Here is a 12290-nt window from a genome sequence, read left to right as displayed (position 1 = left end):
TGTGTGTGTGTGTTGTGTGCGTGCTCTCCACAAACAGCCCAATTCAGGCAGGGGTCAAAAAGAGATGTATATCACAATATGGTGAAACATGCCGTGTCTTTTTGTGGCGATAATGAGCTGTTTCTCACCCGGCCTCTGTGCTGACCGAGCAGTTTGCAGTCGCTACAGCAACCGTGGGTGACAGACAAGACATGGCAAGTAAAGCTGAGTTTAGTGCAACTTTGCTACAGTGTCGCCTCCCCAAACAGTTTCCAGACTTCCTACTCTGAGCTTAATAACAGTTTTTTTTTATTAGTTTATACACAAACACAGCTGTTTTTATTCCGAAGTGATCATTAAACACCCCTCAAAGATATCTGCATAATTCTTATGGTGCAACTCAATTATGTAAGACACTAACTAATTAAGTTGACAGTATGGTTTAAATACACCAAGAGGACTGTCCGAGAGCTCTAACGTTATACTTTAGAGCTGAAACAATTAGTTCATTGATTAGTTGATCACTAGAAAATTAAGAAGTTGATTTAAAAATGTACTTTTTTGACAATTAATTGATTTTAAAGTAAAAAGGCAAAACACTCATTAGTTTCCGCATCTGGTATGTGAAGATTTGCTGCTTTTCTTTGACATACATGATAGTAAATTGATTATCTTCATGTTTTGGACTCTTGGTCGAACAAAACAAGGAATTTAAACAGCTCAGGCTCTGTAAAATTGTAATACTGACATTTTATAGACAAAACAATGAATCAATAATGGAAAGAATTTGTAGTTGCAGCCTCAAAGTTTTACATATGTGTCTAAGAAAACCCATACAAGCTAATAAATGTCTTTTTCATAATTTGAAAAAAAAACCCCAAACAGAACAAAGATTTCAACCCGTCACAAATGTGTGTGTTTTGTAGCCACCGGTGCCACGGCTGTGTACCCCATCGACCTGGTGAAGACGCGCATGCAGAACCAGCGCTCCACGGGCTCCTTTGTAGGAGAACTGATGTACAAGAACAGCTTCGACTGCGCGAAGAAAGTGCTCCGCTACGAGGGCTTCTTCGGATTCTACAGAGGTAATCCTTCACAGTTTTTATAGCGCGTAAAAAAAAGGACCTGAAATCTGTGTGCAGGCGGCCATGTGGGTCTTGCTGCAAAACCATCTGATGGGAAAGCATCAGGAGGATTTGTCAGTGTGCTAATATCAGCAGCATGGTTTGCTAATTGATACCAGAAACCTTTGCCCTCCCTGTTCAGCAGTGAATAAAGCAACACCCAGGGGTCACGTTTTCATTATCTCAATACCTGGGAGAGAGCTCCCCGAGGAAAATGACCAGCAGTGTTCATGTAGTAGCAGTGTCTGATCTGCCTCTGCGCGGATGGCGATAATGGTGCTGAAGGCTTGTGATATACAACACTTCTACCCTCGGGCTGTTCATATGAAGGAAGTCAAGACTGCCATCTACTGCTACTTCCACCACTGCAGCTCTTTGTTGCTCTGATCTGCCTCCCTCTGCCTTCCTTCCTCCTCTCTTGCACATGATAAGAGGGTGATTGACTCAGAGACAGACACGCTCGGCTGTTTTCTGGCCGCATACCAGCAGCAGTCACTCAGCAGCTCCTTCAGAAGTTTATCTGGCTTGATGAAGGACAGGCGGTGAAACAGTATGGCAGTTATCGCCACCGTAGCACCCAGCCCCCACCCCCCCCTCCCTCCTGATCTTGTCCATGACCACACAGCTCTCTCTGTTCCCCACCATCAGTGGGATCAGGCCTCAACAATGCTGATCCCATACGCACCAGCAGTGTCATATTTTTGGACTTTTGTTCCATTTCAATGGGACCTTTGTGTTTTGGTGCATCAGATGTATCAGCCACATCTGTAAATATTTATGGGTTTGTTTTACGCACACAAGAACCCTGCAGCTTACATTGTTCTAGCTGTCAGTGGATGTATTCATTCAGCAAAGATAAAAAATGTGCATTCATTTCCAGCCAGACTCTGTCTCTCTCTCTGTCAGGTATTCTAATGGTATCTATGAATAATATTTTGCAGGTCTCCTCCCGCAGCTCATTGGCGTTGCCCCGGAGAAAGCTATCAAACTCACGGCAAGTCATTCCACTGTGTAGCTCAGAGTGTTCAGAAAGTTGCTCTGAATGATTCACTGTGAATGAAAAACATGCACAGAGCGTAGAAGAAACGCATTCTTTGCAATCAAGATGTGACTGCAACCACAAGTTAACATTAATGCCCTGCCATCAAGATTGGGATTGTGTCTCATCTGCCTTTTTTCTTCATGTCTTCTTCCCTTATTTTTTTTTTTTCCAGGTGAATGATTTTGTCAGAGACAAGTTCACCACACAAGATGATACCATCCCTCTGGCTGCAGAGATTCTCGCTGGTGGATGTGTAAGCATTGCTTTAGAGATCTTTTAAATTCAGTCTGTAGATAAACTCAAAACCAAGTAAAGGAACACATGTAACATAAGCAAAATATACATTTAAAGTAATTAATGTGGGTAAATATTGCAAATGAGGTTCTGTCTGACTTACATTATATTTAAATACTTATGAGGCCATGTTTGGCTTCTAATGCGCTAGCTTACTAAAATACACACATGCCTACTACAGGTTTTTAATAAAAATCCATCTTGTTCACTTATCAAATGGATAAATATTTGAGTTGATCAGTAAGTACAAGAGAAATCATACCACATGAAAGCATTTTAAATATAAAGCAACATACACACACATACTCACACCGCTGTTTGGATGTTGAATATTATGATATAAAGGTTTAAGATAGTTTAAGATAGATAACAGGCAAAATCTAATGAAAGTATCCAGCGGTGAAATATTCTGATCTTTTATGTAAGTAAATGTAATAATACTGCAATATAAAAATATTCCATTACATATAAATGCCCTGAATTGTCACCAAGTACTAAGCAGCAAAATGTACTTAAAGTATCAAAAACAAAAGTAATTGTGAGTGCTATACTATTATATTTTATACTGGATCATTGTTACTGATGCATTAATGTGTATGTAGCATTTTATTGCTGTAGTCGGTCGAGGTTTTCACTATTTCATACTGTTGGATAGTTATTCTATATAGTATTTCCTTTTGGATTGTAGCATCATAACATGGAGCATGAATAACCAGTATTTTAAGCTTTGTGAATTGTTAATTATGGGGGATTTTTACTACTTTTTGTTTGTTCTAATTCTTTATTTATATAGGAACAAGTGTGTGTAGCATGAACAAATGCCACGCATCACATTTATAGCCTAAGCTAATTTGCTATTCCCCTCCCTAGTTGGGCCTTTAAAATACATAAAACACCACAAATACACAAGAGATGGTACAAAACACAAAGTCAACAGTAAGTATGTACATTAAAAACACAGAATTTAACAAGAAATACACGCAGAATAATACAGGACACAAACTAACACATTAAAGCACCAGATGATTCATGACTACATGATTGATCCCTCTTTAGTTTGAGTTCTGTAGGTTAAGAATTACTCATTTTGATCCCCAGAACAATAAAAAAATGTGCCCCTCAGTTAAAACATTCACCAGTAATAAGTCATTTATTTAGTTTGTGTGAGAGATTAGAATTATTAAACTTCTTGTGTGAGCTAATCTTTTGGCGTCCTACATCAGTTCTCTGAGTAAAAAAGTCCCTGAATCCTCTAAATTGGACAGTTTTTTTTAAAAATTCTGGCCAAATTGCAACAATATAACATCTTTTGAGAGTGACGCCAGATTAAAGATGTAATTCCTTCACTCTGAAACAGGCAGACCATGCAGCAGAGCCCGCAGGTTGCTCACAGAGGAGCGGGGTCTGCAGGGTCGTGACCCCTGTCAGGGTGTAATTGTAGGAAGAGGCCCTGGAGGGTCCTGGATGAAGCTCTGCGTGATTGAGTTTGACAACGCGGCACATACCCGAGGCGTGGTCACAGTGCAGGTCCCCTCGCAGGACAACGAGGATGTTTCCAATATACACCATGTTAACTGATGAGGATACGTCCCATTTATAGAGATTTGTATTCATTTCTATGAATTAGACGACGTCCTGGTGTTATTTTCTGAAAGTTGAAAGTTTGGTTAATCTGACGGCCTGTTAAATTATCGCTCTCATCAGGGGAGAGAACTGAAGAAGATAAAAGAGACGGGACGAATGCATCAATCTTCAGAGCAGCGGATATTCCCCCTCCGCTTTGAAAATGACTGAATGTGCCTGAGCTTTTTTTAGACCTTTGCTCGGATGTTTACAGATAAGACCCCTGCCCTGAATGTCACCAGCAGCCATCCTGGGGCCTGATTAGATTTGGGGAGGGTGATAAATGTGCCTGAGTCAGAGGGTGCTGTGCCTTTAGGGCATTGCTTGCCCAGACCGGGTGATTCAGCGCTCTCCCCTGGGAATGGGGGTGAATTGGGGAAGTGTGCAGGAGCGAGGCCAGGCTGGGCCGCTCACCCTGCCACAGGAGGTGCCTCAGGGGAGGCGAGGGGGCAGAGGGCCGGTGCCAGGGTCAGAGCCTCTCAACCATGAGCCGGGACTTCTACTCACCCTACGTCTGCTCTATTCTGACCCCAGTTGTTGTTCTATCAATGCCTGCTTTTTCCTCCTCCTGTCAAGGCCATTCTGTTACTAGATTGAGGGGAAAAAGTGTCTTTTGTGTTGAAGTTTGCTGAGATAATTTGAAAACTCGCACTAGGGAGAAATGCTTACACATCATTAAATCTTCACCCACAGTTCACCCCTCAGATGTGTAACAATCTCAGAATGTGCATAAAACCTCTTGTCTTGCTGTTTCTTTTTGCTGTTGCATCCTTTCAGGCTGGAGGCTCCCAGGTGATTTTCACCAATCCTCTGGAGATCGTTAAGATCCGTCTGCAGGTGGCTGGAGAGATCACCACAGGCCCCAGGGTCAGTGCCCTGAATGTTGTGAGAGACCTGGGCTTCTTTGGCCTCTACAAGGTAGGTCAGCACCTCAGCAGCACCGTGACGTCTGCAGCATCAACCTCTGTTGACTGTCATACAAGGGCAGTGAAAGGTGCTTTTATGTTCCTGAGATACAATAATAACCACATGGGAAGTTTATCTATGGTTAACTTCAGTGTATTAACAATGGAAGAAGTTTAGTGGAAGAAAAGTGATGCCTTCAGATGTTTTTTGTCCGATCAATGGTCCAAAACCTAAAGAGATTCAGTTTACTTTGACAAAAGAAACACCAAATGGTGGAATTACTTAAACAATTATTAGTTTTTAAAAATAGTTGAACAACAATCTGCAACTAAGTGATTAATCAACTAATCATTTCAGCTATTCAACAGCACTTAGTTACAAGTTAAAATCCTCCATGCAAAATAATACCTTCAAATATGCTATGTATTATCAGATTATGTATAAAAGTAAAAGTACTCATTTTGCAGAGTGGCCCCTTTTAGAGTGTGTGATATAATTATACATTTTTTATTGGATTGTTATTAATGGTTCATTCATGTGGAATTACTTTTAGCATATATTTTAAATAATCATATTTGTTTACAAAATCAAAATCTTCTAAATAACTAACCACTGTAACTGATAAATACAATAAATATAATATTTACTCTAATATTTACATAGTGAAATAAAAGAGTTGAGTAAAGTAAAAGGAAGTACTTGAGTAAATGTACTTTACTTTCCACTACTGTATATTAACATATGAATCGATTTTTTCCCCTGTAATGATGCACAGATGAAATACTACTGTATTTGAACAAACATTTGTATGTGTACTCAGACATAATGGAGATCAGCATCAGAAACCTGAAGATCAAACAGTCCTTTTGCTGACTGTTTGCAATTTTCTATAACTGTGTTAAACATGTGAAAGGAGCTGCGGCCAACAACCAACAGCAAATTAGTGAAGGATTATGCTTTGCTACTGCTCCTTTCCAGATCCTTGTGGGTTTACTTGCAGCTTGAGTCATGTGTTCATACTCCATATTTTAATGAGTAGCAGACAGTGTGTGGCTTGTTAAATAAAATAAAAAAGTAAAAAAAAAATGACTTCCTCTTGGCAGAAGAGTCAACACACAGGGTCCATGCATGCTCTATGTGTTGTGGTGTGTGTGTGTGTGCGTGATGGATTTCTCTCTGGAGGCCCAGTGCAGCCTGGGGCTCTTTGGCTCCATCATCAACACTAAAGCCCCCCTGTAGGTTGAATAAGACAGCTCCACTTAATCCCCTAGACAAACCTCCTCAACCACTGCCTCTGCCCATGACTGACTGCGGTCATGATGTATATATATACACATTTAAATGTATCTTTTTTGTTTTTCCTTTTAGGGAGCCAAAGCTTGCTTCCTGCGTGACATCCCCTTCTCCGCCATCTACTTCCCTGTTTATGCCCACACCAAGAAGAAAATGGCAGATGACGACGGAAGCCTGGGGCCGCTGCAGCTGCTCACTGCTGGAGCTATTGCAGGTAACAAACATCTGGGAAGCTCAGGGTCTGCGGACATCCAAACAGCAGCACGTTGGGTTTTTAATTGAGGGATGTGTCGCATTTTTCTGCTCCAAGAAATAGCATTTTGGTTTCCACCCTGTTTGTGCTCTCTCCGTCCATTGAATCCCACAATGGCCTGGCTGTATATACACAGAGCTTTTGTGATATCAAACTATACAGCTATACCTATTTCAAGCCCTGCGTGATGCTGCAGCAGGTTTGTCGGAGTTTGACACCATCTGTGCATAGTGAAAGCGCTTCATTATGTCTGTTGTGAAACGTCTCCTAAGGTGTACCGGCGGCTTCGCTGGTGACCCCTGCTGATGTCATCAAGACCAGGCTCCAGGTGGCGGCCCGAGCAGGCCAGACAACATACAGCGGAGTCATCGACTGCTTCAGAAAGATCCTCAAGGAGGAAGGTTTCAAGGCATTTTGGAAGGGCACAGGAGGTAAATGCACACATACATACACACTCTGAACAGAAACAACTATGAGTGGTTTCATGACTGGGAAGTGGGGCTCACTGTGGTGGCTGTAATTGTCTAGAAAGGCACCGCAGAAATATTAAATCCCACATTGTAATTTTCAAACTATCTTCCATTAGCTCGCGTCTTCAGATCTTCACCGCAGTTTGGTGTAACCCTGGTGACCTACGAACTGTTGCAGAGATGGCTCTACGTTGACTTTGGAGGACAGTAAGTACCTTAACCCCGTTTGCACAAGTACCGTAAAACTTCAGTTAAAGGCAGAGTCCCAATTAGACACAGGACCTCTTTACAAGGTACACGTTCTGAGAAATAAACACAGGTCTCAACTTGACGTAGGGTCCGATTTTTTGTGATTTCTTTGGATGTATAAACCTCAAGATCACCCCCTTGCTGCTTAGATGTAGTGTAGATTCTTAGATTCTCCACAATTCAATCAAATGAATGATTCGTAATTGATTCTATAGCATGTTTTTATACAAGTAATATTCATACTGCTTTAAATTAACAATTTGATAGTATTTCCCATCCCAGGGTTTTGTGCCATATAGGCGCCTGTCCCAAATAAAGGCAGGTTGAGTTCAGTGATTGAAGAAAATTTTACGTTACGTATCTCTTGTCACTGTCACCTGTCCTAATCTGACTCTCTCCTCAGTCGTCCTACTGGCTCCGTGCCCACCCCCAAACCCACGATCCAGGACCTTCCTTCTGTGACTGCAGACCATGTAGGCGGCTACCATCTCGCTGCTGCAACGTTTGCTGGCGTGGAGAGAAAGTTTGGTCTGCACCTGCCCAAGTTTAAGCCTTCTGGAGAGGTGACAATCAAACCAGCAGAGTCCAAAGCGGAACCTCAGGCTTCATAAACCGCCACCCGTCATGACCGCGAGGGCTGCATGCTCCTCCAGTCATCACGTTTCCTCCAAAATGGTTTTATTGAACCACGTTTCGATTAAATGCATTTGAGCGGTTGTCTTACTTTGAATGCTGCATGAGGGTGGCTTTATTGCGTTTTCTTTGCATAGCTTGCACAACTTTACTGTACATATTGTACTTCTCCACAGAGGGACATTATGGCACTATGAATGATTGTAACTGCGTTTTCTGGTGTGCGGTAGCTTTGGTGTGCATGTGTCAGTTCAGTTTCAGAGACACGAGGATGTACAGATGTTTTCAAAAGTGATACATTTTGAAATCATGATCAGGGACTTGGGAAATAATTTAAATGTATTTATTGTATTTTATTGAAATAAATCATTCAAACTGTTTGTTTCTACTGTGTGAAAAGTACATTCTCAGTTTTGACACCAGGCTTTGAGATTCTTCAGGAAAACAATACATTACAGATCTCTGAGAAATCACTGAGCAGTTACAGCATACATGATCATCTTCTTAGGCAATGAGGATATTCCAACTATCTCAGGTCTAACCAGCTGCACTGATTAAGAGAAAAGTGGTGCATTATAGAATATAGAAGTAGAAAGACATTTGGATTTTAGTATTTTACAAACAAGTGAATATTTAGGTTATTACGTCAAAAGGACAGAGATGACAACATGGCTACAGTTATAAGAAGTTTACATTCCTGGGTGTTTACAGATGTGATTGCTTTACTACAACTTTGGTGGAGTTTTTCATGAATATGTGGAGTGGAGCACCTGTTACAGTTCAAAAACTTAACTCATAATTAAGGCTTGTGTTCACTTAAACGCCCAAAATAAAGACAGGTAGGGTTCTACAATCAAGAGTAAAATTAAAGTTTAAGGCAACCGGTTGAAGAAAGGGCGACTGGTTTGTGTTTGTGAATATGGCTTCGTGTTAGTGTCTGAGGTTGATAGCCCTGTCGGCTCGTGTTAGTCCAAGGAAGACTGGTGACGGTCCAGCTAACTGAGAAGGCAGAGTCCAAATAAGAAGGTGTAAAGAAATCAAAAGATATCCGCATTTCTTTCTGATCAAAACGTCATCTTTTTCCTCCATTCATGTTGTCATTGAATCTTTTCCTTCCATCAAAACTGATATCAACAAGCACACCACTGGTCCCTTAAGCATCGCGTCCATGGCGAGTAGATCAGGCAGCCAGGCGCTGAGCTGCCAGTTCCTCTGCATCATCTCTGTTCTCGTTGATCTCTGCCAGCGTGCGAACGAAACGGGTCCACTCGTCGTTCCGTGGTACCGCAATTTGCTGGTGGTGGGGGGTGGACAACAGAGACATGACTCAAAAACTTCAAACACAGTTAATTGGCGTACACGCATATTACTCAAAACATAAGAAAATAGTTTGAGTCAAATCCACAAGACACTCTTCAAAAAATCTCAGTTAATCACTGCAGTACAAATTAAAGCAGGTAAGAGGCTGAATCATCCCTGCAACAACATGACTGAGTGATTATGCTTAAAAAAATTGGAAAAAATGTAATGGTTAAAAGCTGAGTCACGCCTGCTCACCTCTCCAACTTCATACACACAAACTCGTCCGTCAGAGTCTCCCACAGCGATTTCTCTGCCAGAATGAGCCCATCTGACCCTGTTGAGGGCTGGGTTACCCTCTACTGTGATGCTGGCGGTAGGAACCTAAAACAATAACATCATTAAAATACCAGTTAGAACAACAGGAACCTCTACACTAGTAAAAAAGTAGATAAATGTCAGATTTTAAAACAGATGTGATGAGACGTGTGTGTTGTTAGTAGGAATGTAATACCTCGGTGTCATTGTTGAGGTTCCACAGGTCGAGATGACCCACTCCGTCCACACAAGCAAACACAGCGGGGTGAGTCGGAGACCACATGACATCGTACACGTAATCCGAGTTGTCTTCAAATGAGTATAGTGGCTTGTTGTTCTGCACAAAGAATTTAAAAAATTAAATTAATTTATAGAGTTTACGTACGGTACGGTCTAGACCTGCTCTTTATGAAAATGTCCTGAGTAAACTTCTAGCAGGTGGGAGATGCAAACTGTTTAAATACAGTGCAGGCAGTAAGTGTGACAATGAATCTCTATCAGCTGATCAGCAAACAGCAGCAGGTACTATGAATCAAGCTGTGTGTGTTTGATATGTTTATTGGCTGACAGCAATTGTCTCCTCATTTCTGTCTTACTCCTCTCCCTCCAATTTAAGGTGCGATAGTGATACTGTGATGTACTGCCCAAACACTGAGGGTGCACACTGCCAATACTAATATCTCACAGTCTTTACAACAAGCATTACAGCCTCACAGAGAGCTTTACGTGGCTTTAGACTATCATTAAATTAGAGGCAACAAATGAGGTCTTTTGGCTGTACAGGGTCCAGTATTGTGATTATTCTGGTTGTCTGGCTTCAAATTCAATCTAACATTTTATGTGACTTCAGAATCAACATTAAAAGAAACGTTATTACCCTGAACTACAGGGCAACAGAGACACAAAACACTCAAACACAGAGTGAGGAAACTTTTTCCTAAACACAGATGAGTCTTTTCAACCACGTAAATAAAGGTTTTCTTGGTTGTTACCTTGGTGCTCCACAGCTTGACAGTCCAGTCAAAAGAGGAGGTAACGAACAGGTGGGAGAAGTCCAGGGGCCCTGGAGCTGTGTGGCAGTTGATCCCTGTGATGGGCCCATGGTGGCCCTCAAACATCTCACTGATGCCCGCTTTGCTGTGGAGCACACACAGTGGGGGGGGGACGGATTAAATTGAGCGTGACAAATGTAATTTCCAAAAGCAGCAGGTGTGGAGTAATGACCTTCAGTTGTGATCATGTTTGAATATACATTTCTATACGTTTAATGATGGGAACAGAGCATAGGATTAACATTTATCACTGGTGTTTTTAAATTACTTGGACATTATTTACTTACTTACTTAAGTACGAAAGAAAGCAACAGGCATGGAGATGGACCACTGCTGGATGTATTCACATTAATCATTTACTTATATCATGTGATTACCGGCAGGGTGGCAAAAGTGCCTGCAACCCCTCAACCACATGTTGCAGAGCTGTTAACCAACTGAGGCTCTGATAATTAACGTAGAGAGGTAAATACTCAGCGTGAGTGATGCTTATGCATTATTAACTGCGATGAGAGTATCATACCATTGTAAATGAGGTGGAAAATTATTCCCCCAATTACAGAGGTGCTTCTGCTGTGCAAAACCTAGCAGCTATCCCCTCTCTGCGGTCTCTGGGCATACTGCAGGACATTTAGTGAAACACGCTACTCACTGGCAGCTCTGATTTAAGCCACATTTCTTTGCTTCTCTACCAGAGGAATCATCCGCTGTGAGCACTGTGAGAGCAGCCCAGGTCTCTTAAATGAGAACATTGTGGGATGAACTTTTAATTCTCTCTGGGATGACTGACTGTAAACAAACCCTCTCACCCAGAGAAACATACAGAGAAGAAAAAAAAAAGAAGAAACGGACAGGGAAAGAATGATTTGTTTCCCCTGCATGTGTGCCCTGTTTATGTTGAACGACCTTTACAAACACAACTGACAAGCGGAAAAGAAAAACAGGATGACTGGGCAGGAGCGAAACCTCAAACAGCAGGAGATCAAGTGTTGGATTTGTGTTGCACTGGGAAGTGAGTGGGCTATATTTATTTGACACTAGGTTCTAGGTGGGCCTAACAAGCCGCCTCAGTTTCCTGGCGGTGCTCGGGAGGGACGCCGGGGACCAGCGGTTGCTTATGAACGCACCTTCCATGACGACACGACATGTAGACAGAGCCGTCCTCGCTTCCCACCACGAAATTGTTGACATCTCCGAGAGGGAAAGACATGGAGGTGACAGCTACAGCTTTGGACTGCTTGAACACCAGCTCCATGCTGTCCTGTGGAGGGGGAGGCAGGCATGGAACAACATCCTTAACAAGCTCCCTGCTCAGGCTTTATGTTAACACACACCCAGCCAAGCATAACCTATAAAAATCACTTGACAGTTTATTAATGTATAATCTAAATTCAACTAGCACTTTATAAAAAATTGAAGCTTGACATTGAGGTCTTGGCAGCCCAGATGAAATGACACAGCTAGCAAAGTTAATTTCCTTGAAAGTGAAAAATGAGTTGAAGAAAAAATAAGGGTAAAGCCGGGGGAAATACCAAACTGGAATGCTAAAACGAGGGAGCCCGGCCAAAATGTTTGACATTTAGCTTGAATGGGAGGGACAGGAAGTGTGTGGAATGTGAGGAGACACAAAATGTAAAACCTCCACTCTTGAAAATGTGATGAATTATTAACATAGCAATTACATTTTATGGTTAAATCTTTAATCCTAAAATGTTTATGTTATTCACAAATACTCCTCTGACCACCCACACACAC

General features: G+C 41.8%; 2 protein-coding genes across 5 annotated transcripts in view; one reads left to right on the top strand and one right to left on the bottom strand.

The window, feature by feature from the left end:
* Positions 1–8246, top strand: part of LOC118339596 (calcium-binding mitochondrial carrier protein Aralar1-like) — a 21542-nt gene extending 13296 nt beyond the window's left edge. For all 3 annotated transcript variants that reach the window (XM_035677310.1, XM_035677312.1, XM_035677311.1), the window contains exons 11-18: positions 906–1064; positions 2045–2097; positions 2318–2398; positions 4840–4980; positions 6337–6475; positions 6787–6945; positions 7101–7191; positions 7637–8246. In XM_035677310.1, coding sequence (XP_035533203.1) covers positions 906–1064; positions 2045–2097; positions 2318–2398; positions 4840–4980; positions 6337–6475; positions 6787–6945; positions 7101–7191; positions 7637–7844 — 1031 coding nt within the window. In that variant the 3' untranslated portion in view covers positions 7845–8246. The remainder of the gene's footprint in view (positions 1–905; positions 1065–2044; positions 2098–2317; positions 2399–4839; positions 4981–6336; positions 6476–6786; positions 6946–7100; positions 7192–7636) is intronic.
* The window catches only part of dync1i2a (dynein, cytoplasmic 1, intermediate chain 2a), an 18285-nt gene continuing 14190 nt past the window's right edge, over positions 8196–12290 (bottom strand). For both annotated transcript variants that reach the window (XM_035677314.1, XM_035677313.1), the window contains 5 exons: positions 11663–11796; positions 10476–10620; positions 9680–9820; positions 9424–9549; positions 8196–9160 (listed from right to left, as the gene is read on the bottom strand). In XM_035677314.1, coding sequence (XP_035533207.1) covers positions 9047–9160; positions 9424–9549; positions 9680–9820; positions 10476–10620; positions 11663–11796 — 660 coding nt within the window. In that variant the 3' untranslated portion in view covers positions 8196–9046. The remainder of the gene's footprint in view (positions 9161–9423; positions 9550–9679; positions 9821–10475; positions 10621–11662; positions 11797–12290) is intronic.

Source organism: Morone saxatilis, unplaced genomic scaffold, assembly GCF_004916995.1.
Source record: "Morone saxatilis isolate NCDOM2014 unplaced genomic scaffold, NCSU_SB_2.0 Contig5, whole genome shotgun sequence".
Lineage (NCBI taxonomy): Eukaryota > Metazoa > Chordata > Actinopteri > Moronidae > Morone > Morone saxatilis.
This window is presented reverse-complemented; position numbering and strand designations above follow the sequence as displayed.